General features: G+C 42.4%; 1 protein-coding gene across 1 annotated transcript in view; it reads left to right on the top strand.

Annotated features, from left to right (window-relative positions):
* Nucleotides 1-26,507, top strand: part of LOXHD1 (lipoxygenase homology PLAT domains 1) — a 264,458-nt gene that overhangs the window by 55,685 nt on the left and 182,266 nt on the right. Inside the window, exon 7 of the mRNA XM_067545371.1 lies at nucleotides 23,926-24,040. Coding sequence (XP_067401472.1) covers nucleotides 23,926-24,040 — 115 coding nt within the window. The remainder of the gene's footprint in view (nucleotides 1-23,925; nucleotides 24,041-26,507) is intronic.

Here is a 26,507-nt window from a genome sequence, read left to right as displayed (position 1 = left end):
CTTCCTGGTGGCCATTTCCTCGGCAAGGAGGGTCTCTGAGATTAGGGCGCTGACCTCGGAGCCCCCCTATATTGTATTCTATAAAGATAAAGTTCAGTTGAGGCTGCACCCGGCCTTCCTGCCCAAGGTGGTTTCCCAATTTCATTATAACCAAGATATTTTTCTCCCCATGTTTTTCCCCAAACCGCACGGTTCAGAGGAGGAGAGAAGGTGGCACTCACTAGATGTAAGACGGGCCCTGGCATTCTACATTGAGCGCATGAGACCATTCCAGAGATCGACGCAGCTCTTCATCGCGGTGGCTGATTGGATGAAAGGCTCACCTGTCTTCACCCAGCGCATCTCCTCATGGATAACTTCCTGCATCAAGTTCTGCTATGGGCAAGCGAAGGTGCTGCTTCCGGGAACCATCACAGCACACTCAACCAGAGCTTAAGCTTCGTCTACAGCCTTCCTAGCGAGAGTGCCCATGCAGTACATCTGCAGAACCGCCACCTGGTCGTGAGTGCATCCCTTCACGTCCCACTACGCCATCGTCCAGCAGGCGCGGGATGACGCGGGCTTTGGCAGAGCCGTGCTGCAGGCAGCTCATTTGTAACTCCGGCCCACCTCCAAGGTATTGCTTGTGAGTCACTTACAATGGAATGGACATGAGCAAGCACTCGAAGAAGAAAAGACGGTTACTTACCTTGTAAGTGCTGTACTTCGAGATGTGTTGCTCGTGTCCATTCCACGACCCACCCCCTGTCCCTGCAGCTGGAGTTGGCGGAAAGAAGGGACTGAGGGGGCGTAGGGCCGGCAGCGCCTCATATACTGCGGCATGTGCATGGGGCTCCAGGGGGCGCCAAAGCCGGCCCTACAAGGTCTGCTAAGGTGAAAAAAGTTCCGGTGGCCATGCATGGAGGCGTGCACTCACCTATAGTGGAATGGACATGAGCAACACATCTCGAAGAACAGCACTTACAAGGTAAGTAACCGTCTTTTTCAGTCCGTGGTCTAGGAGTGCTCATGGATTCCTCCCTGATGTTGAGCTCTCACATAGCAGCATCCATGAGTAACTTTTTCTTCATCTCCAGTTGACTAGGATACTCTGTCTCATCCTGGGGTATGATGACTTAGCCTCAGTTATTCATGCCTTCATCACCTCTCAGCTTGACTACAGCAATACCATATGTCTGGTCATGAAGCCTTCAATACTTAGGAAACTCCAACTGGTATAAAACGCTGCAGTGCATCTCCTCAGCAACACAGGCTACCGTGAGCACATCACATCTGTCCTCCACTCTGTACACTGGCTTCCCATAGAATATCGAATCAAGTTCAAAGTCTCAATCCTGATTTTCAAGCAGCTCCATGGCCTGGACCCAGGATATCTAAAGGACTGCCTAAAGCTCCAGGATGAAGACTATGATCAACCACTTTGCTTCTCTGGCACAATGAAACTTTCTCGAACAGGAGTAAAGTTTGCCTGTCTGGGAGACAGAACTTTCTTGGGGGTTGATCCAAAACTGCAGAATGAATTCCCACAAGAACTAAGGACCATCACAAACCAAAACACTTTCCGTTCCAAGTGTTAGGTACATTTCTTTGACCTTGCCTTCTCTAACATAAATAAATAGCAATGTGTATATTAAACAACCAAGCAACAAATAACTCAACCAAAACAAGACACCTCTGCACGTGCTTCTCCTCAGGGGAAAGGATGATAGCTAAAATCTCTCACCTGTTGTTTGTTCTGTCTCATGCCCTAAAGGTGACAGGCAGAGGGACTGGAGAGAAATGCTGGGAGTGGTCTTTGAGAAAGCACCTTCCTCACTGGCTAAGGAGAAGCTGTGAGGAACCACAGATCCAGGCGGGGAGAACAGAGTCCAGAGACCTGGTAAAGATGTTGACAAGCAGGGTGTGGGTAGGATCAGTCCAGGAAATTGGGGGAGGGATTGTTGAAACAGTCCTTTCCACCTAAACCAAGGTCCCTGGGCTGGAACCCAGATGAGAGGGCGGGCCTGTGTTCCTGTACATCTCCCCCAGACCAAGCAGAGGAGTATGGGTGTTTAAAAGAGTAAAAGAGGCCAGGAAAGACAAGTTCCAGGTAGATGTTGGGAGAGGGGCTTGAAGGCCATTAGATTGCGAGTTTCCCATTTCTGGACTTTTCTGTTTACCCTGGAAGGGGAATGGACTAGGTGGTGACCTGGCCAGAGGGCTAGGCCATGGAAAACCACAGATCCTTGTGGAACCAGAATGAGTAAAGGGGGTGCTAAACTGGCAAGACACCTTCAGCACCACACCTGAACATGTGGAGATGCTTGTGTACACTGCACTACTGGAAGGTGTTCAGATACCGCAGGGGTGAGTACAGCATAAGAGCCTAGATAAAATAGAATAGGCTACAAAAAAAGGTGTGTTCTTACTTTGCATTAGCTAACATGCAATGACCCACAGGAGATAAAATCCTAATGAACACAAGGCAGTTTGTAGTTTTCACAAGTGGTAGCAGGATGATGTAAATCCTAAACTCTTCCATAGTCTTTACCTTCACCTGTTAACTCTTGAGCAAACTGCTTTGCTTTCATCAGGATGTTATCTCGTGTTAGTGAAAAAGGACACCCCTTCAACCCCACGAAGACTCACCTAAAGGGGCCACTTTCTGATCTGTTGCACCTCTGCAAATTTGGTGTAACTCAATTAAGTTAGTCTGGGTTTCCTGTACTCTGGCAGAATTTGGTCCCAGGTCCCTTTTTAGGGAATCTCTTGCTGAAATCCACCGTAAGAACATAAACCGGTATAAATACTGTTGACAGTTTTAACTAATGGTTCTCACCAATAGCTTGGTAGCTTTCCCAGTAATTCTTTATGCTCCAGTAAAGCCCATTGTACGTCTTCCATCTGGTATTCAAAGAAAGAACAAAGGATGCTGGAATGGTCTCAGCACATTACTTTTAATTTTAAAAAAGTAAATAGTACCAAGTTTAGACAGAACACGCTAAACCTTTTTCTAAATTAGTATTAGTTTAATATGAGTGTAAAAAGTCTTTCTTGTTATGCCTATAAGCCTGTTGTGCCAAAAGACAGTGTCACAAGGCACCTCTGTCACTGCCCAGGGTATTGTACTGCCTGGCCAGTTCATATTGCCTGACAGTCACAAAGACACACCAGGTTGTTACCTTGTTGCCACCCGAGTGTTTATTCTTTCCTTAAAGTAACACTGTGTACGGCAGGGTCACAGCAAGAAGAGGCATCCGTTCAACCTTTACTCCACAGCCCAGGCTCACTCTCTGAGATTTCCTTCTGCATCTTCCCTTCTGTTTCCTATTCTTTCCTCTTATATCTTCCCAATTACATTGTTAGCCCAGTAATTACCACCCAGATGCTCATAGTCCTCAATAGAAATTGATTAATTGGCTTCTGTTAAGCCTGCACTCTTCCCAGTGCTGCAGCAATCTCAGTGACCAGGGTGCTACTAACGGTAACCAGTCACTGGCAGGAATGCAAAGAGTAACGTTAGAACACCTTTTGTCATTAGAGGAGTTCTCAGCACGGCAATCAGAAAAGTAATTCTCTCCACTGCAGGTAATTCTGGGTCAAATTCTATGGTCTCTGGCATGCATATTGTTTTGGCACATCATAAAAATAAACATTTGGGGCCTTGTATAGATAGAAAACTCCTGTAACTGATGCATCCCAGTGAATTTTGCAAACACAGGTGAAAACAGAACTATGCCAGCTCATTTACACGCATATCCTGACTGTCAGCAGTGGAGAGTACAGTGGTGGGACACCGTCTTATGTCTTGAATTGCTTCTGGAGATGTGCACTGTGCAATATCAAATCATTGTTAAAACTGGATTATGGTAATGTGGATTGTTACCAGCCAGACTAGAGTAAACAAAAGGGCAGATGGGGGAAGTTAATTTTAGAAAACACAAAGTAACTTAATGTACATATGGTGTGGTAGTAGACAACACCGGGCAAGGCATTTTAAACCAGAAGAAATCAGTATAAAGATCTAGTTTGACTAGTTGTCCCTAATGATCATAGTAATTTCTTCTGACCTTAAAATCTGTGCATTATTACAGGATTGTCAGCATCTTCCTTGCACAAAGCCTGAGATCTAGAAGTTTAGGCCAAAACTGATGAATGTGTGAATCCACATTTAGGCACCTAAATATGTGGCCTGATGAAGTGCTCAAATCTTTAAGTCATGAAAGCACAAAAGAAATGAGCTTTTATTATTCAGATGTCCCTGTAGTTTTGTGAGGTTTCTTTTTGGTTTTGCGTCACACAAATGTACATTTTAAACAGAGATGTTGATGCCTGTAAAACATATTGTGGGCTGGTGTGTCAGTTTATGTCAGGGAATAAATATGAGTAGAAACTTCCTTATCATTTAGGATAATGCACTTACTGCAGATGCAAAATAATTGCTCATCAGTGAAAATGTGTTTGATCCCCAGTCCCTTTAGGAGTACAAAATTGCATTCCTGTGTTCAGGTGTTCAGTAATATTTGACTGGCACAGCTTCATTGATGGCAATGAATTTACAATGCTGATTTACGCCAACTGAGGGACTACCCCCTTGTTGTTAAAGGTGACCTGTAAAGGGGAAGGAAGAGGAATGGGCTTGTGACTGTTTTTAATTCTTAATGAGGAAGAAAGAAGGCCTGAAATTTCTAGTGGGATGGTGATGTCCCAAGAGCTCAGCAAGTGAAAGCTGAACTATTATGGGGGAAAGAGACTGTTAGATTGTTTAAACCTTTGAAATCCATTACTCTACATTTTGTCTGTAATCTGTATATTAAAGGACATTATTGAATGAAAGCTTCCATCTAGGCTATAATATTTAATAATAATGCATCCTTTCAATAATAGACCCATTAAAGAGTCCAGTGCATTTTTCATTAACTCTAAGTTGATGGAGATGCTATACTTAATGGATACCTGGTAAATGGCATACCCAAGTAATTGGGCAATTGCCTGGGAATAGATTTACCCCACTTGCACCAGCTCTCTGTCTCTTCTCCTTCCTCTCTCAGTACAGGATTCCCCCTCTCTCTTCCTCCCCTTGACTGACCCCTGGAAATATTTGTGAAAAGTCCATTTAAATGGTTCGCCTGTTGTTGTCTGCTAATCTGCTGCATGCACAATAGTTAGCTGGTGTGAACTGGTATTTTCTAAACTAGACTTCCCCTCATGTGACTCTTTGTTCAGTTCATGCCAGTTTCTTGTTCTAATTTGGCTAATAAAAAGTCCAATTTGCCATAGGTGAATTTTGTCAAAGATTTAATATTGCATGGTGTTTATTTTTTTTAAGTAATTTGTGCAGTAAAAGCAACTCTGTGAAGTACCATGACAGAGCTCAGAGCTGCTGACTGTCAGGATGAGGGTATAATTCAACTGGCGTGTTTCAGTTTCAACTTGGGTTTGCCATAGTCACTGTGGTGCACCAATTATAAGAGTCACATTTTTAAAAGCTCCCAAATATTTGTGTACATGAAATGCTGTAACAATTACAAGGCAGGCTGTGAGAATCACTTTACAGATGAGAGATATCTCAGTCATTCTGGAGGTGGCTGGGGTTCTGGACCAGAACAGATTTCATAAAAAAGAAAAAACACATCTCCTCTGTACTCCATTTGGAGCTTTCTTTGGCATTGCCTTTTGTGTAAATAATCCGCATGATGGAGCAAAGTCATCTTCAGTGCAACTCTGTGGAAATAAATGGAATTATACCAAAGCTGAATCTGGCTGTGTATCTGTTTGCATTTCATTGTTTTATTTGTTAACATTGAAAATAAAAATGATTTACCAAGCACTAGCTAATGTTGCACCATGAATTTCTGTGGTGCATCTGCAATAAACTTACATTTAAGTCATCATTTGATAAACCACTTATGCTGCAGGAATTCAGTATGTTCGATCGTAACTGTAGCAGATGGTAGCGGGTGACTCCTTATTATGATCCTATCATGCTACTGCCCTACCTGTCATAAATTTAGCTTCTGCTCCTTTCGTTAACATGATTCTGTGCCCATATAACTAGCAAGCCTGGTTACATACAGCTGCAGCTACACCGTAGAAATTGAATATAGTTTTCCATATAACCATTTTTTAAAATTAAATTGCAAACTTTCTATGACAAATCCAATAAAAGCATATTTTATACTAGAAGAGATCAGATTTTTTTATTTCTTTTTATATTTGCAGCCAGATCTTAAATCATCCACTCTTGACTGTGATTCAAATTCACGCAGACTGATGTTGTTTGTCATCTTCCTATATACTGTATTAGCGAATGGATTTTAAAATAGCCTTGCTGTCTGGAATGATGACATGATTTGCATTGTTGTAAGTAGGGTTGGAATGATTACATTTTTATGTCAGCAAACATCAATTTCACCTTACACACAGAAACTGACCAAAAACATGTAATTAATAATCATCAAAATTTACAGATAGGCAAAGTAAGAAAAATGCTGCTTGAGAACTTAGAGTGAGACAGACTTTTGAATTAGCCTTGTTACACATGGGCTTGTGAATCAATAGTAAAAACAGGTATAATTTAAGGATATTTGCTTTGTATATTTTGTCACGTGACGTTTTTCAGTTGATAAAATTTTAACTTGTTGAATCTCAGTGTTTATTGTCATCAAATAGTTTGCTTTCCCCATAATTTCCTGCAACTATGAAAAATTTAAATTGATAGAAATTTTAAAAAATGCTTAAAAATAAACATTGATATCCATCGAAATTATAAAAAAAAATCGACTTTTGCCCAGCCTACTTATAAAGAACAGACTATGGAGAATTAAATTTTCTTAGCGTACAACAAAAAAAGGTACTCTTCAGTATGGTTTAGCATAACACAAACAAGACTGAGCACAGTCCGTTTTACCATCCTCCCTAGCTTGAGGTTATGCCATTCTTTCTTTTTTCCCTTGAACCCCTTGTAGCAGCATTTGTCCACGATAGCAACCAAAGTGGCAGATGCACATGCATAGTTGCTACACCAGTCTGTTTACTCCATTGGGCTTGACGAAGCCCAATGACATGGGCACTGTAGCATGAACAAAGCATTTTCATTTGCCCACTCTATTTAATTTACTGAATATTAATGTTAATTTGATTGGAAATATGGCACGGTAATCTAGGGAACAGAGAAATGGGATCCTGGACTGGTTTATGATGCTGCATAGGATGCCATGTGGAGGGCATCTGGGTATATGTTGCTTTTTCTGGTCACTATTGCCATGATGTCTGGACTGGTCAAAAAATAAAAAATCCATGTAAAATTGAGACCTCTCTTATCTGTAAATTGATCCTGACACCATGAATAATGGAGAGGAAATGCAGACCAGTAAGGTAAGGTAGCTGGATGGGTCTCCTTTTTCACCTGTCTGCCTGTCTTGTGGTCACATGTCCTTAGTATCAGTAAGTAATTTTTCATGAGGTTCCTGAAACTGCTACAGGCAGTGAAGGGAGAAAAGCATACTTTATTTTTCTTTTAAGCTTGCATGCGTGCTAAGGACAAGGAAGAGTTTAACCATGTGCCCCTGCGTGACCTATTTTCCAAAGGACCATTTCCTCGATTGGCTAGTTCTGATACTGTAGACTCAGATTGTTATGTGATTCTGATCTAGGGGCCGAAGGGTTCTAAAAACAGAAAGTTCTAAACATGGACCAATGAATAAATAATGTCACCGAAAAAGAAGAAAACCCAAAGGCAAGAAGAGACAGAAGAGGGCGAAGAGGAAGGTGCATGGGTCAAAGAGGTGAAAGAGAGGCAGAAGGTGTTAGAGGAAAAGGGCAGATCAATTGCTAATGAGATTAGTGGTTCAGTAAAGAAAAGCAAGCTTACAACATACCAAAGTTTAGCTGGCAAGGAAGAAAGGGATGCAGATGCTGAGGAGTTAGAGGATCCCAGTCATAGATTTAGAAGGAAAAAGAAACAAGGAGTTAGGGAAATAAATCAAAAGGGAACAAATCGGAAGGCAAAGGATCAAGGGGAAAGTGGCAGAGCTCCAGGAGAGGTGATAGTAGTGCGTGATATTAAACACAGTAAAGAGAAGAACAATAATGACATGAAAGAGAAGAATAAAAAGAGTAAAGCAACAGAGGAGGAGGAGGAAGATGAGGAAGATGAAATCATTGACAAAAGGAAGAAAAAAAAATCCTCCTCCACTGAGGCCTCTGAGAAGAAGAAATCAAAGTCCCGGGACACACTGGATAATGACGAGATGAAGCTGAAGAAAAAGAAGAAGAAGAAGGACAAAGGAAATGAAAATGCCAGCGAAGATGAGGAGGAGGATGCAAAACAACAGAAGAAAAAAGCTAAAAAGGGCAAAGAAGAGGAGAAATCAGACAAGAAGAAGGGGAAGGGTGATAAGTCCAAGAAAGGAGAGAAAAAGTTGAACTTTGCAGAGATATATGAACAGGAGCTGCGGGACTATCACACGGATTCCGCCAATGAAACAGAAGATGAGTACAACAAGAAAAAAGGTGAACACGGTCCTCTCTGATCTCTCTCTGTGAACTGGCTCTTGATGCTGCTTATTTGCAGGATGGGTGTTTTTTTAGCTCTATGAATTCCCTTTGGGGGATCTTTCCTGACAGGTAGAATGCTTGTCGTTCCTACATGCAGAATTTTTCATTTAAAAAATGTAATTAGGAAGAGTCAATAAGCTAATGGTATGATGGAGTGGTGTGTGTATGTGTGTTGGGTCTTCAGTTTGTAGCCATTTGCTATATAATTCGAGGCTTCAAGAAAGATTTTTTCTCCTAAATATAACAATTTATTATTTCTATTATTATAGCACTTAGAGGCCCCAGATGGGGATCAGACCCCCATTGACATATACACACAGTATATACATAGACAGTGTATATACTTATAACTAAAAGATAGTTCCTGCTCCAAAGAGCTTCCAGTCGAAGCATGTGGTGAGAGACAACAGGTGATTTCAGCAAACAGGTGAGGGGGAGCACAAGGTGACAGTGAGATGATTATGATTTGTGTAATAAGCAGCACTCTCAGTTACCCAGCTGCCCCGCCACTGTAAGTAACCAAACAAGCCTAGAGGAAATATTGCTGAGCCTTTTTAAAGATTATGTTCATATGATAAAATATCCCTTGGTTTTATATAGCACTTGTCAGAAATAATGTATCTCAAAACAATGCATTGGATAATGACGTTGCAGGTCATATAACAATGGGTCAATTCTTAAGTGCCCAGCCATAGCTCCAATCTGCCTCGAGTACTAGAATTTGTGTTATTTGAAGGGGAATTGTTGGCCTGGATGGTTGGGGGTAATCTCAAGCTCTTTTGGAAAGGAGCAATGGGATCTTTAATTTCCAGAAAAGAGCTCCGTTTAGCATTTCATCTGAAGGGTGGCATCTCTAGTAATCCAGTAATCCCCCTAGCACTGTGTTGAAGTGTTAATGTTGGATTTAAGACTTATTCAATGAGTGGGATGTGAAACTGCAAGCTTATGGCCAACAGGTAAGAGTGCTGCAAAGTGAGCAGTAAAGACCCATGACACATCTCCAGCACCTTAAATGTTTCAGCAAGCAACCTTCGGTAAATAAGAGGGCGGTCACAACTAACACAAGGCTATCTATAGATCAAAGAAATGGGAAAGGAACAGATAATGGACAGCTAGAGGATGACACTTATCCATTCAATATCTGTCCAACTGGTTCTTCTGGAGACCATAGGCAAGTCACTGACCCTCTCTGTGCTTCATTTTCTCGATTTGTTAAATAGGGTTGCTAATACTTACTCCTTACACTTGGAGATCCTCAGAACTGCATAAATTCAAAGTATTGATTATTATTTGAGCCACATAGTTAAATGGGAGTGGCGACTGCTGCAACAGTATTCCATGGCACTATTTGAAATAGAAAAGTGACTCTGCTTCTGAGAAAAGTAAGATTTTTATATCATGTGTTAGGAAATACACTCAATTTATTTTGCATTGTTAAGGAATGGCTGAGGCTTTTACATTTTCCTTCAAACCACAGTTTCTTTACTATAACAGAGTAACAATAATTGTAATACTTTTCGTATTTAGATATTCAAAGGTTTTTTATGGCCCAAAGAGACCATCGAGATCATCTAGTGTGACTACCTGCATAACACAAGTAAAAAAAAATCACCCAGTCTTCTGCATCAAGCCCACTAACTTGTGGCTGAAGATCCAGTCCTGAAATTCTTCCTCTCACAAGTACTCTCAATGAGTTCAGTTCAGCTACTCATGTGAATAAGAGTCCGAAGACCTTAATTAGTTCACTCAGGGTCAGTTGGATTTAGTGAAATTTTAAATCCCTAATGTAGTAAAACTATGTGCAGGTGTCTCTGTACCATCATTGTAAGGATGCCCTAGGAAATGGACAGAAACAGTAGAAAACACTATATAAATGAACATCTTGGCCTCTTTGGTGAAGTCTTCCTTGAAGCACCTTTTAATAGGTCAGATTTGGCCTTTTATGGCTTTACGATATCATCAGATCCTTGTTTTTACTAGTGTGTTTAAGGGGTCATAGAGGTCTCCCTGGCTGATCAAGTTCTTCTGGGAAGTTTCCACCCTCCAAAAAGTCAGCTTTCTAGGTCTTTATTGAAATGTGTGTGTGAGAGAGAGAGAGAGAGATGGAAAAAGTAGGGGGAAACATGGAATCAGCACAAATTTCCATGCTTTATTACTCAACAAGAGAAGTGGTTCCAGAGAAATTTAGATAAATGTTCACCTTTAAAGTGAATGATATGTGCTCTTTATCATCAACAGTATAAACAATAGGGAGCCCGCTGGCAGATACTAACTGCAGCTACATCTCTAAACTACTTGAAAGAATTATGAAATCCTGTAATCCCTTTGTTGCTTGATTTATGAAGCGTTTCATCCTTTTTCAGTGCTCATGCAGTGCTGTTGCTGCTATGTTGCCTTTTTGTTCTAAGCGGGCAAGTTTCTTTTTTGCATGACTTAGTGAAATCTTCATTGCTGCTCTTTGATGGCATTAGTATTGACTGAAATGTGTGATGTCAACCAGCCCTTTGTGGGATTTCTAAGATTTGTGCAAACCTTCCTGCCCCTCCAGACTTCTGGATGCTGGCTACCTTTGATGTTAGCAAACAGATAACAACACTGGATTTTAATTCACAGTGTGCACGTCGCCTTATGGTAAAAGGGAAGGGAGGTGGTATAAATGTTTTATAAGATGTGAGTTGGTGGTGTTTGTTGCATCTGGTGACTTCTTGATCTCTATTAGTAAATAGGAGGAGGGATTCCATCCCTTTGTTACATTTGACTGATGATAGAAGAACAAGGTGAATCCAGTTCCAAGGAACAGGGAAAGTTTTAAAAGGCATAAAAAGTGGCAGGGTGATGCTGTACGTGAGGAAATTATATCTGAGATAACTGCCATTTTTAACTGAATTGCAGCTATTGTTTCTTCCTGCGACCCCAATATTAACTAAGTTATTGACTTATTTATTAGCTACATTTTGCAACATTATTTGTACAGTTTACCTCTAATTGCCATTAATCCTGCAAACATGGTGGGATTGCATAGTTTACGGCTGATAGGTGCCTATTGGTAGGCTTTAAAATAAATTGGGATAAATATGCAGCAATGCCATCACATATAATTTAAATCCATAAGCAGCATGAAATTTCGAGAGCCACTCTAAATATCCTGGGGTGAGCTGTGGTAGAAGGAATGGCTTTAAAATGTAGTGGGGCAAATTCTGCTCTGTTATGCACACATGCATCCTCTCTGACATCTGTGGAGTCCAGTCTAGGGAGCCAGGCCTACGCATCCAGGACCTGTGGCTATTGCAACTTGGACTGCCATGACAGTCAGCTGGTTCTATGGAAACCAAAGAGTGTTCTAGGAAGAACCCTGCAACTGCTGCAGGAGGCGGCAACAAAGCCGTCTCTGAAGGTCAGTTGGGTACGCAAAGCCCAACCCTCTAAGGCAACTCTCTCCTTCCCCCACACCTTACCTTAAGTACCCTACAGACTTACCTACTATTGTCTGCTCTAGGGAGGAGAGACAGTGGCTTGACCATGCACCCTTAATGCTCACTCCTGGGTTCAGTTATCTTCTTCCATGGGCTGCAGAGGTGCTGCTACCTGGCTGATCTCGCCATCTTCCAGCTCCAGGGAGGCCACCAGCTAAGGATTACTGTTACCAAAGCTATAAATGTCTCTGGGTTGGCAAGGAGTAACAGGGCTACCTGCTTCCTCCCCCATCCCTGCCCCTAGTGTGCCCACAGAACAGCAAACTAAGCATACCCTCTGCCTCTGCAGCCAGCTGCTAGACTGAAGAAGACTGCAGTCCCAATGCCTCTCAGGACAGCAGGGGATCATGGGGAATCCCAAAGAGTGCATGCTTGCCAGAGAAACCTCCAGTGGTTTCCTCACCTCTGCAGCAGGGGATAATAGGGTGTTACCTGCCTCTGTGAGCAGAGCAGAGTGGCTGGGAGACACCAAAGGCTTCGGCCTGTGTGTGAATGTTCATGGGCCTGGCTTGATGATTTATGGTTAGGGCTGGAACTTGATCCCACATTTATTTCAGGCAATTCGTCAAACACACCTTGCTTTCCTGACTGTGTTGCCTACGGTCCTGTTAGCTCCCTCGCAAATGTGCATTTCCATCCAGTGACTAATAGGATCCTTTCACCATCCTGCCAGGTGCGAAATGGCACAATGCTGAGCTTGGCACCTGCTGGTTCCCCTTAGTCTATTGGATTTTCTAATTCAGTGCATGTTCAACAGCTGCCCAATCTATCCTACTTCTGTTCGCAGAGAAACGTATCATGAACATCCCGTTCTGTGGGTGGATTTCTCATGAAACTTCATTGATATTTTGACAGCTATTGCGACTCCTTGGCATGCTCTGCCGCATTCATTATTTTTCTCTCTAAGGAGCTGTAACTCATGTACATCACAGGGACGTTTAATATCTCATCTCAGCAGAAAGGGAGTTATGTAAATCTCCCGAATAAGCCTCTTCTACGTCTATTGTGGTGTGTAAGAATTGGGTAATATCCTTTTAAATAATTTGAGAGCCTAATGGCCCTCCCTGTCTCCTGTATTTCAGAGCCTCCAGAACTCTGTATACAGTTTCCACCTCTGACCACCCTTCCATCAACCAAAAGAATCTTAGTGCTGACTATTGCTATTTATTACTAAAATCTTTTGGAGAAGCATTTTGCAAATGTTTCCTGGAGATCTTTCATTTGAAGGCTCTGTAAAAATTCACATTATTATTAGGGCACTGGATTTGTCAAGGTGAGTTCTTGGTAAAAAGGTCATTTGTAAGAAGGCTCAGCTAAATAAAGTGGTCTGGAATGAACTCCTTTAAACTCCTTACAGTCTGCAGAACTGGCCAGTTACTGTGTACACTTTGCTCCAGGGGAATGCAATGGTCTCAAGTTGTGTGGGGGGATTGGTTGGATATTAGGAAAACCTTTTTCACTAGGAGGGTGGTGAAGCACTGGAATGGGTTACCTAGGGAGGTGGTGGAATCTCCATCCTTAGAGGTTTTTAAGGCCCAGCTTGACAAAGCCCTGGCTGGGATGATTTAGTTGGGGTTGGTCCTGCTTTGAGCAGGGGGTTGGACTAGATGACCTCCTGAGGTCCCTTCCAACCCTAATCTTCTAGGACTCTATGATGCATATTCTTCAGCGGGACAGCCAAGAGAGAAGTTCGTTGAGAAATCTGACCCATCCATCTGGAGCAGGGGCTTTCAAAACTTTTCCTTGGTATGGACCAGAGCGATTTACTTACAGGCACCTTCCCTCACATTTGTGTGATCACGTATCTTCCCTTTAGCAACTACAGAAGTTCCATATATGGGAAAAAACCATTGGCAAATTAATCAGTGTATTGTTAGCCTTCTTTTTATGTAATTTCACAGCTGGAATCAAGGAGAGCAAGCAACACATGACCAATCAGCTCTTCAAGTACCATATTGGGTTCTAGAGATAAATGTCAGATACTTGTGTGATACACATGGGATCAGCTGCTTTGATGAAGCATCGTTAGCCTCCTCAGCTGTTTTCTGCTCACTCCTCCATCTTCACTCAAACGGAAGTTAATATGCCCAGTCTCTGAGAGCCTTGAAGTAGTTGGGATTCAAGTACAATCCTGCCAGAAACCTATTTCCTTCTTCTCCAAACCCCACACTAAAATTTGATTTGAGGAGCAGGACAAGCAGTGGACAAGTTTAACGTCTGATGCCTCATAACCTATCAGGGCTAGAGATGGGTGCTGCCATTAGAAGAAGGAAGTAACCAGTTTGCCAATGGGGACAGCACTTGCTTTTAGGCCAGTGTTTCCCAAACGGTAGGTCATGGGAAGATTCTGGATGAGTCATGGGCCCGGTGCAGAGGGGACATCAGGAGTGGGAGGTCACTGTGCAGTAGCGTCTCTTGTCCCATGGAGCTATGCATGCTCCGGGCATTGTGACTTGATGTCCAGGGACACAGCACCATTCAGGTTGGCCTGCCCACCTCTCAGTCACGATTGAGGGGCAGCCTGGCCAAATTTGAGTGAGGTGTGTTGCGACCTGCCACATGGGATTGGACTGAGGGTCGGCCAGGCCAAACCTGAGTGGCGGTATGATTCTATGTGTCAGGTCACAACACACAGAGCAGGGAGCCAGGCCCAGCCCCCCAGGGACAGGAGCTGCTGCTGTGGGGGATGAGTAAGCAGTGGGCTCACTCTCCAACTGCCCCCCCCCAGGGGTCTCCCCTCCACACTGGGCTGGGATTAGGGTTGTGGTGCAGGGGTGGAGTGTGCTGCTGTGAGTGGTTGACGTCCCTTCGGCATGGTGAGGAAGAGGAGCACTTCCTTCCTCTCCCTCCCTCCCCCCAAAAAAATGTGGACACTGGGTGAGTCACAAGAAAAGAAAATGCAGTTGATGGGTCGCCTTAGAAAAAGGTTTGGGAACCTCTATGCAGCCCTTGAAGGTCCTGAGATACAAACGCATGCTGTTATTACATATGAGAAGGCTGGTTTTAGATATCATTTTTAGGGTTTCTGTTAGTAGACACACTTATCTAGGAACTGTCATCTTGGGTGCCAAAGACAGCTATCAAATGTTAAGGTGCAACAGTATTCACTTATCAGTAGTCACTAGTATTCACTTACCAGTATTCACCTACCAGTATTCACTTAGTCCATTACCAGTCCAGCACAGCACTTTAAGCACGAATAGTTCAACATATGCTTAAGTGTTGCGATGGATCAGGGCCCTATATCATAGGGAAGAAAAATTCCCTCCAACCCAGGAACTAATGGATGAAATTCTGTGGCTTGTGTTATGCAGGAGGTCAGACTAGATGATCACAGTTGTCCCTTTTGACCTTAACACCTATGAATGTATAACAGCATTACTGTTAATGTAGCATTGATTTGTAGTAGAGGAAATTATAATCTTAATGAGAACAAGTACAGTTAAGTAAAACTTACAGAACAAACTTTACAGAGGTTAAGCCAGTTTGAGAGTGGAGAACCTGATCATGTAAAGATTTACTCATGAGTTTAACTGTAAATCCAGTATTTTGAAAAAAAATGTTAAAAGTGCACTCATTGCCCATTTATGGTCCATTTAAACTGGCTTAACAGACGGCAGACACAAAATACAGCATCAAAAAACAGTTGCAGGAGCAAGGCTGCTATGCGAATTCTGCAGCTGATGTGCTGGGGAATTCTGGCTGACATCTGGGTAAAACTAAATGAAGAAGAAAGGCCAGATTTTTTAAATGTCACCTCCCTTCTCAAACCTGAAGTATTTGGTTGAAATAATTGCAGTTAGTTTTTTATCCTCCATTGTGGGTGTAGTTAGGACTTTGCCAGAAAATAATTGAGAATACAAAAGGAGAAGCCCAGCAAGACTGAGTTGAAAATCAGGTGTTCAATGTACAGTTTAGTCTATGTCAAATTCCTTTTTTCCAGAAGGGAGTGTCTGTTTGGTTGTAATTCAGTGTCATTTAATGGAATTCACTTTGTAGGTTGGGCTATCCCCAGAAGGAAGGAGACATTTAAAGGGGTTAGGACTAAAGCTAGGTTAGACAATCATAACCGTTTTTTTAATTCATCAAAATTCGCCTGTTTTTTTTTAAGTTCATGAAACATCAATGTAACTTCTGCACTTTCAGAAAATTTCAAAAATTTCCAATGAAATTTCACTTGGATTTTTTTTACTATCTCGTGGTTCACAATGCAATGAGTAGCCACTTTTGCTTAAACATACATTATAAGCTATTTGGGACAGGGACTGTCTTTTTGTTCTGTTTGTACAGCGCCTAGCACAGTGTGGTTGTTGGTCCATGACTGGGGCTCCTAGGTGATATGATAATACAAACAATAATTAAAATACAACAGCTCCATAAGTAACATAGACCTGATGTGTTAAGAACTACCCTGGAAACCAGACGGCCATGGGTTCCATTCCCATCTCTGCTACTTACTAACACTTTGCAAATCTTCTGTCTAGCTTCTTATAAGGTTGCCTGTCTCTGAGCATCTATTTTGTTAATATTATTCAGTTAAGAAGTAAGTAATAGGAATTGTTCCCGTTTAGTGGATGGAAAATCTGGACTGGATAGGAGTTACTGTAGCCTAGTTTCCGGAATAGGCATAGAGCTAGACTCAGACAAACTGGGTTTTTAATCCTAGTTCTGACCTGGATTCCCTGTGCAGCCTTGGGTAAGGCTATTGATGTCTCCAAGCCCCAGGAAAGCAGAAAGTCACAGTGGAGTTGGTGTGACTCAAATGTGTAACGGCATAAACAGAACTGCTCTAATTTATGGTTTGGCTTCATCTGTCAAGCATTATGGTTGTGATCAGGACACAGGTTCCAAATACATTCACAACATGTTTTCTGTCCAGTTGGGTTTTTGTCTTTCTGGCGTTATTGCCACTGTTTATTGTTGTCAGCCTGCGGGTGAAGTCTTTCTCTGAGGCCTTTATGCCTTCAGTTACTGTTCCCTTCAGAATGAGAGAGGCTGGACTCTGGCAGGTGGTGTATTCCATTCCTGCTGGAGGGTGTAATTCAATTCAGCCCCAGCAGTGCAGAAAGGAAACGTCAAACAGATTAGTCCTTGCTAACATGCTCCCAGGGGCTCCAACTGCTGTGCCTGCTTGCATGTCCAAAGAGATCTAGCAAGGATTCGTTGTGGATTGAAACCAATGTCACAAACACCTGTAAGGTGATACTTATTTAAAAACAGGTTGCATACAAATAATAACAGAACAAAGCAGGATGCTTTGCTAATTCATTCATTCAGGCGTATGATTTCATGGGCAGATATTACAGACTGGAGGCTCAACATTTCTGTCATCTGTTGTGTGATAATCAAATTCATAGAATCAAAGAAGATTAGGGTTGGAAGGGACCCCAGGAGGTAATTTAGTCCAACCCCCTGCTCAAAGCAGGACCAACCCCAACTAAATCAAGATTCTGTCAAGTCTTTCATATGCTCCACTCTTTCAAATTTAGATCCAAATTTATTTTGCCATAGTAATTTGGCAAGGTCACTTCACTTGGTAAGTGTTTATATCATTATTATACTTACCTAGCCATCTACCTTTTTCTGGCTGCTGTGAGGATTAATTAGATGATGTTTGTAAAGACTGAGGAAAGGCTAGGGGTCACACTTTCCACTGTTTCCATTTATAAATAGATTTGAAATCAGTGATTAGATTAATCAGTGACTAGTGACTGTTTTAATAAGTGGTTAATCAATTGTTAAAGATTGTTACAGTCAGATTGCTTATTATCATGTCGTATAATAATCTAAAATACCTTCTTGTGATATATTGTGATATATATATATATATATATATATATATATATATATATATATATATATAACTCAGGTCTGTGACATTCTTATGACATCTATCAATCATGTATTAACCTGGTATAAACCATTTATACATGAAACATTAATCTAAAGTGTGAATAGATAGGGAATCAATTCATATTTGGAAAAAATACTCAGATTCTCAGACTCCAGGTGCAATAAAGTATTGTCGCTATCTTATTTTTAATCTGTATTATAGGCATCACAGGTAGCGAAGCCTATAGTTAGGTTTCCTGACATATTCCATTATAAGACCCTGTTCTGAGATGTTTGTAACTATGCTAAATTTCAACTCTTTGGACAGAAAATTTTCTTGCCATTCAGTCTCAGGCTGAATATTTTTGAAAACTGTCAGAAAAAACAATTCAGCTGTTTCTTAGAAAAAGCATAGGGGAATTTATTGTTGTGCCCATGCTACAAATCTTTACAACTGTTTCATTGAGAAGCTCTAGCACCCCTATGGTTTGGAACAGAGGCATGACATTTGTCTGGGAGCTGGGGTGGGGAGGCATTGCTCTGGTGTTCTGGGGTCTGCCTTTTGCTATTCCCATGAAAATATGCCCACATTTGGCCACGTTATGACCTCTGCAAAACCTCTATTTGCACATGCACCATAAAAAGCTACATTCTCTGACAATTCTCTCTGCAGTGAGCTTGCTCCAGATCAGGGCTGCAGGAGCTGAGCAGGACTTTTCCCTGCAGTTGCTCCTCCTGGCTGGCACAGCGCTGGGCGTCAGAGCTGAGAGCAGGGAGACTCTCTCTCCTGAAATCTTAATGCTCCCACTCAGATAGTGAGAAGGAGGAGGAGAAAGCATGCCTGGAATGCAAAGAAAGGAGGAACCAGGAGCCTGGGAGGGCAGCGTGGGTGGCAGCAAGGGGGGAGACTACAAGGAGGGGCAAGAGAGGTTGGAAGAAACTGCAGGAAGGAGACATGGGGCGGGGTGGAACTGGGATGAGGAGGATGGATCAGGGGAGACAGGGAGGACAAGCTCAAGGGTAATGGGGAGAGGGAACGGGGCAACAGAAGGGTCTGTAGCCACTAGAGAACACTCCACTCAGAACTTCTGCTGGCAGCAAATATCTGTGAAACCTACTGACTAAATACGTGGCCAGTGTCCCTCTAGTGACTGGTCTACATAGAGGATAACAACCTACTACTGCTATCTGTTATTCTATTAGCTCAAGCTGCTCAGCTCTGAAACACCCCACCCCACCCGACACCCCGCGCTGATAAATCCCATGGGAATCAGTATGGTTCCAATGATGGGATTTCGGTTTTGTTTTGTTTTGGGTTTTTTTTTTTTTTCATTTCCATTTTGAAAAACCTAGGTAGTTACATAGAAAAAACTACATTAAAAGAATGGCAAAGTTGTAAAGACAAGCACTCAACAGATAAAAAATGCCAGAATTTAGGTTACCTGTGTAACCTTAATTCATCCTCCTTGTGCATACACATTAAGAAACAGTCTTTAATTACATGATCGCATACTATTTTTTTCATAGGACCCCAGGATGAACCTCCTCTGGGGATAAATCAGGGATGTGTAGTAAAAGAGTCTGTTGTCTCTAGTATCTCTGCCTCATTTGTTGCAGAAGCTGGAAGTGCATAGTGAATGAGACAGGGGATTGCGGAAAGAGAAAGGATGGTCTCGTGGTGAAGGAAGTTAAATGTTGCCATGAAGAATCGGATCCTATGCCTGTCTCTGCCACACAGTTCCCATGTGAAATTAGTCAAGTCACTCAAACCAAACTTTTCACAGGTGGCCACTCATTATGTGTTCTTAGTTTTCTGGGTGCCTGAATCGAGATATCTGGGGTCTGATTTGCAGACATGCTGAGAACTGACAGGTGCATCTGAAGTCACTGGGAGCCGTACATTGAACATATAATGTGGACACCCAAAACCAATGTATGTTTTTGACATTAATATCTCTGCACCCAAGTTTCCATGTGTTGAAAAACATTCAAAGTCTTACTTTCTCACATTTTGTTACTGTTTTCCAACTTTTTGTTGGTTAGAAAACAGTAAAAGAAGGACTGAGGGAGTTGGTTATACCCGACATTTCTTGCTTTTTCAAATTCTTCCATGGTAAAATTGAATTTCTCAATGGGAAACTTTTGAAAGGGAAAGAGGGGGAGAATGGTAAAATGTTTTAGCACAGACTAGCTGAGTGTACAGTAACCAATCAGCTGTAGCAGTAATCTCAACTTCCCTCTTCCTGAGCTCATAGGAGGCAAAGAAAAGGGGCTATGAAGAGATCTGTCCCCTTCTTCCCTCCCCAAACACTAGAATAGGTAAATGAAAATACCTCTGACCCAGGCTTTACACTCTAGAAAATGCAAAGATTTGCCTTTCCCTGGTTCCTCGTCTTCTGAAAATTTGCCTTCATGATTGCCTTAGTTCTTCCTCGTTAAAGGGTGATTATCCCTGTTCTGTGGCATGATTCCCTGTTCTGGGAGTATGGAGAATGAAGATCCTAGACCCACTATTCTCTGCCTTTCAGGAGCAGCAGAACTTCTGGTAGGAGTGGAATTTAGAGTGTGTGCGGAGGAGATTCAGCCAAATCAAATATTGACTGACTGCCCCAAAGACTTGAAACTGAACGCTCAAATAGCCAAGTGTTGGGTGCTTCACACATGCTCAGAAGAAGCTGCTTGCAGATGGATTTTTGTAGAACATGTTATACTGGCACCTGCGTTGGCTGCTCACTGTTGCTGATAAAAATGAGCATCACATTTTATCCAGACCGTGTTGCAGAGCTGATTGCACATTTCCCACAGGGCAGTAATTTCTAAAGCTGCTGTCTGGACACATGATGTACAGTCAGCCCCACATCCTGGCAGGCTCTTCACTTTGTGCGGCAGATATTGAAAGACACGGATTTCAATATGCAGATTTCTCCTGCAGCAGGCCACACCAAATGCCTTTTCCCCAGGCATCGCATTTTCCTGCAGCACATTTTCAATTCAGATAATTCAACTTTGTCGTTTCAAGGAAGCACCAAGATGTTTGTGTTCTGGCTGTGCTAAGACAATAGCACTTTTTACTGAGAACCAGATGAATCGAGATTGGTCTCTTGCAGTGCATCAGAAAGAAATGCCACTGTAATATCTCTTGTGCAGCTGCTCAATGCCGACAGGAGAGAGCTCTCCTATTGACATAGCGCTTACCACACTGCCGTTTATGCTGGCGAAACTCATATCACTTATGGGTGTGGTTTTTTCGCCCCCCAAGCGACATAGGTTTTGCCAACATAAGTGCTAGTGCAGACCTGGCCTTAGACTACTAGAGGAAAGGACTATAGTTTGCAGGGCAGAGGACTTGCATACACAAACACTTATATGTTCAGTCCAAGCTGGGGTATAAATATTACTCCTCACTAGCCTGCTGTGTGGATCCTTCTGCTGCACACTAAACATTTCCTAGTGTGCTTTAACCTAGTCTCATTTCTAAGCAGGGTAGTATGGGACTTTTAGTGCGTGGCTGCAGTGACCAACCTGATACTTAGTGTGCTCTAAGCTAGAGGGGGGTAGATTTACATGCCAGTTTGCCATGAATTAAGGACTTGTCTCCGCTGCTCCACAGCATGTATTTCGGGGTGTGAATAGGAGCACGCACCAAAGTGCTGCACTGTATTTCTCCTGTGTGGACGCTGCAAGCACATAAACTAGGAACCTTTTATTTCATGAATGTAACCCCATTTGAAGAGGACTATATTAATGTGAACTAGGAGTATTTTAGTTCACATCCGCAGAGCCCACACTGGTAGTTATAGCACAGCACTTTGGTGCATGCTGCTGTTCACATCTCTGTAGTCTGAATTGTGGGGCAGTGTAGATGTAATCTAAGGGTATATCTGCACAGCAAAGAAAAGCCCACAGCTGGCCCATGTCAGCTGACTTGGGCTGTGGGGCTGTTTCATTTCTGTGTGGACGTCTCAGCTCGGGCTGGAGTGTGAGCTCTGGGATTCTCCCACTGTGCAGCGTCCTAAAACCCAGACTCCTGCCCACAGCCTGAAGTCTACACAACAATGAGCTCTGTGAGCCCTCGTCGGCTGGCACGGGCCAGCTGGGGTTTTTTTCTTTGCTGGGTAGACATACCCTAAGCATTTGGGTAAATAAGCCCCAAGGAGTTAGGACAAGGGCTTTCAGGTCTCTCAGAAGAAGTGAGTCGTGGAGGGTTTTGAAGGAGGAGATGGTGGGTAAATTCATGACAGACCAGATCAGGGAGAGGAGGCATGGATGCAATGATATTTGTTTGTTTCCCCTACTGGTGAAGTATAGAGTCGGCGTCACCTAGAGCTGCCGTCTGAGTATTTGTACATTATGCTTTTACAGATCGGGTTAGTTCTTTCGTATAGTTTCATTTTCCTGGCTGGCTGGCTATGCTCATCAAGGTATTATTTCTGCCTCTCCTCTCTAGACAAAACTAGCTCTCGTCAACAGTGGCCAAAACCATCTGTTGGCAGTTCCTTAACCTATGGCAAATAAAGGGGTTGTCTTAGTTCAGTTCGAGTCCTAAAACTACCCTCACACTTGATGCTAATTGGTACCTGTGCTGGCAGTGTCAGCAGAGACTGGAGGCGTGAACCAAACTGTAACTCACCCTGGAGATGTTCCCTCCAAACTGGTGAAAACCCTAGCTACTGTTGGCTAGAGGGTTTTAGTCTCCAGCATTCTCCACTCTGGCATCTTTCAGAAACAGCAGCAGCTTTAGAAATAGGTGTTTCCTCCTGCCTGACACCTGAAAATGGCTGGGTTAATAATAACCGCACTCTTCATGCAGGGTTAGTAACTAGATGCAAGTTGTATCGGGGACACCACAGTGTATCTGTAAACATTGATTTTGCACTTCCTACGTGCACACTAGAATTTACACCCCTTTGGTTTGGTCTAATGCACCAATAGATAAATCCTGATTTATCGTTTCCCCCCTTAGTCGTCATTCGGCCAGGCGAAGTAGCCATGATTAAGGCATGTTCCTGTTTGCTCTGTTCCTCTGTAACCAGAACATATAGGAAAAGATGTGTGGACAATTGGGATAGTCCATAGAGTCATAAATGGAAGGAGCAGATTGGTGGCAGTCGTCTGACAGAAGGTCATGCTGGGAACGTAGAGGGGATTAGTCTATAATTAAGTCAGGGCGAAATTCTTTTAGGGGAGAGTTTTCTTTGAATGGGTCCAGCTTACCAAATGATGCAGATCATTCTGTATGACCAACCTGTCCTCATCATTATTTGGCATTTACACTTCCATGAGATCTACAAAACAAACCAAATTTGAACTTTCTAGCTGTAGTGGTTTCTCAGTTAGCCTTATGCAAATATCTCATTGGAACAAATAAGGAAGAGTGCATTGTTTTGACACATGCATAAATCAAAAATAGCTCAACCAATTTTGCTCAGACATTCAATACAAATTTACCTCTGGGCTTAGACCAGGTGTGGAACACTTCAGCCATAAAGGAGTTTATCTGAGGATATTACAAGCAGTTGGAAAAGTGGCAGCAGAAGGAATTTATAACTCTAACTAGTGGGTGCTTTTTTTAACCTGACACAGGATATATATTATGGAAATGGTTTTCAAACGTGGCTACCTAAAATTAGGACTCCTAAATCCAAGGATGGAATTTTCAAGAGCACTTAAGTGACTTAGAAGTATAAGTCCCATCACTTAGGGACTTTTGAGAATCTGAGGAGTCTAATTGTTAGGCACCTATTTTTAAAACTATCTTGTATAAATGAATAAAATATGTACACTTATACATGCATATGCACACAGAGGCTTATTTTGTTTGAGTTAACTCTGTCCTGCCCAATTCCAATCTGAGTAACTTCTGTCTGCCTACATAAATATCTGCAGCAATTTTAGTTGGATAAGTCCTAACCTGTAGTGTTAGGCAGTGATTGTGTTCCATCCCAGAGATGGGTGCATTTCAGTGGTGGGTCAAGTGATCTAACAGTAATTTGTATTTCAATTTGTTGGTAAAGTATGTTGGGTCCTTTTAAACGTAAGATTAGGGATTCCTTCTATTATCCTGACTTTTCTTCTCCCACAGTTTATGAGGTGGTGACTGTGACGGGAGATGTACGAGGAGCAGGAACAGATGCCAATGTCTTTGTTACTCTCTTTGGAGAGTTTGGGATTACTCCGAAGACTCATCTCACCAGCAAGTGAGTATTAGAGAGAATTGTGTAACCCTACAGGCCACTCTGCATTCAGTAATTGTTATTGCTTTTGTTGAAACATAACAATACTTTGCTGATAGATGCAGATAGAATATATCCTAAATATATGCAGATTTTGTAAGGAAAATGCAGATTCGTGCTAGTGGATATTTCTCACTCCAGTGACAAACCTTCATTTGTCACAGCATGTGTAAAGTTGTGCTGAAGACCATACTTTCTAAGGTTCAGCCCTGCAATTTGCTGAATGCTCTCGTTTCCCAAGAAGTTAGATTGGAGTGGACAGCACTCATTGCCCTGTATGCCTTGAGTGCCTATCTCTCTTTCATGCACAGTTCTGTACATCCACCATGATAGCACCTGTTGGGTCCTTGCTACATCCTGACTCCTTCATCAAGTATTGAAATTAAAGAGGTCAATATTTTCCAACCCGGGTGTGTAAAGTTAGGCTCCTGACTCCATATACTGTAGTCACCCATGTATGTAGCCTGTTTTTCATAGCTGCTGACCACCCACAACTTCCAGAGAAGTCGTCATGAGCTGCAGGTGCTCAGCACCTTTGAAAATCAGGCAACTTTTATTTAGGTGCCTAACAATGGATGTAGGAGCCTATTTCTAGCTGCCCAGGTTAGAAAATGTTGACCTGTGTTGTTTAAAGGTATGGTTCTGAGCATTTGCATGGGGCATGGAATGTAAAGGCTTAACACCCTGGCCTAGAGATAAAGGTCAATGGTCTGACAGAGTCATGGAACCAGTGCAAAAGAAGCGTTAGTGGATGAAGAAAGTATGGACCAGGCCTTCCACTGGTATAAATCCATAGGTTTTGATGGAGCTACACTAGTTGACACCAGCTGAATGTCTAGCTCTGCACATAAAAAAGCCATTTCAGAACACTGCTAATTTTTTTAAAATCTGCCCATTTCTGTTTTATGGGGCCTGACACTAGGCTGTGGAAGGTTGGAACACGTTCTTGGGGAAGTGCCAAGAACAGCCAGGGAAACCACTGCAGGGGTCTTCACGGATGGCACAAGACATTATTATCTTGCAGTTAAAACACGTTATGTAGCTTTCCTTATGGTACAAGACTTGTGAGGCTAGAGTTTTATTTTAAATATGCCTGGCTTTCCCTGGGCCTGTTAATAATATCAGTGTTTCTCCTACTGCCTCTTTTTCTCAGAGGAGAGAGCAATCCAATGTAATGGGCAATTCACTGATACACCAGAGGCTCCTGAAAAAGCTCATTGACTAATTGGGTTTTTTTGTTACATAAACATCTGAGGGCAGGGTTCGAAAGGTGTGTCGCTAATGTAGGCGTATACAGTGCTGGGCACAAGGTTGCACGTGCCACACATTGCTCCCTCCAATGGAGTCTATTTTTTGAAAACCTGTTCTACAAATTATTTTTATTAGTAGTGATATTTATTATCTGTACTACTCAGTCTCTCGAACAGAGAATGAGGCTCCCTTGTGCTAGGCTTTGTACAAGTGTGATGGCTTCCCTCTTGGTCAGCACCAGGGATTGAACCAGGGGTATCCAAGGTAAAAACATGTGCTGCTAGAGAGTGGGTTAAGGAACCACAGCCCTCCAGCTGCTCCTGTAACAGACTCATATCATTGGTGGATTGGCCCAGACAGGGATCTGTAACAAAAACCAACCAGTGGGTTATACAAGCGCAGTGGGACAGTCCTTGCCACAGTCAGCTTGCACTCTGAATAGATAGCACAAATGGCAGGGGAAACTGCCGTACAGGGAGCTAAAGTGACTTCTCCAAGGTCACATAGTAAGTCAGTGGGTGAGTTGGGGATAGAGCCCAGAACTCCTGCCTTCCAGTCGAGTGCCTTATTCACCTGATTATATATTTTTTAAAGATAAATATCATTTTGATTTTAAAACCCAAGAGAAACCATGTTGTATTTGCCCCTTTTGAAAATGACTGACTCTTTTTGATTTTTATGAGCACTTCACTTGATTCAGAGTTCGCAGAGCTCCAGCAGAGATTCCACTGATGCCAGTTGCTTGACAAGGCTACACTTTACCTGCATGTCTCTGCTCACACTAATATGTGCTGATAGCAAAATTCTCTGCAATAGTAAAATGTTATTGCTCAATAGTTTCTAATTTCCCCTTTGGCATAATGATGTTTTAATTGGAGAATATTTGGTTCCCATACTTGTAGAATCTAATGGGGGTTATAGGTCTCATCTTTCATAATGCTTGCTAGTTTAGTTTTGTTGCAAATGTGTTTCAGCAAATACTAACCCTCTGTTAATGTCATACGGTAACTTCATGTTTTTTCCATTTCTACAGCACCGACAAGAGGTACCTGCAGCTATTTTAAATTTTCCCCTCAAAAGAGCTTCTCTTCCCAGTGAAGCAACTCAAACATGAGAATCTGTAAAGAAAAATGATATGGGAATGGTAATGAAAATGCATGAAATTTCAGACCTGTTTGCC

Source organism: Emydura macquarii, unplaced genomic scaffold (assembly GCF_026122565.2).
Source record: "Emydura macquarii macquarii isolate MOO-44397 ecotype Brisbane River unplaced genomic scaffold, CSIRO-AGI_Emac_v2 contig_1045, whole genome shotgun sequence".
Classification (NCBI taxonomy): domain Eukaryota; kingdom Metazoa; phylum Chordata; order Testudines; family Chelidae; genus Emydura; species Emydura macquarii.
The sequence above is the reverse complement of the archived record's forward strand: the minus strand, read 5'-3'. Positions and strand labels throughout refer to the sequence as shown.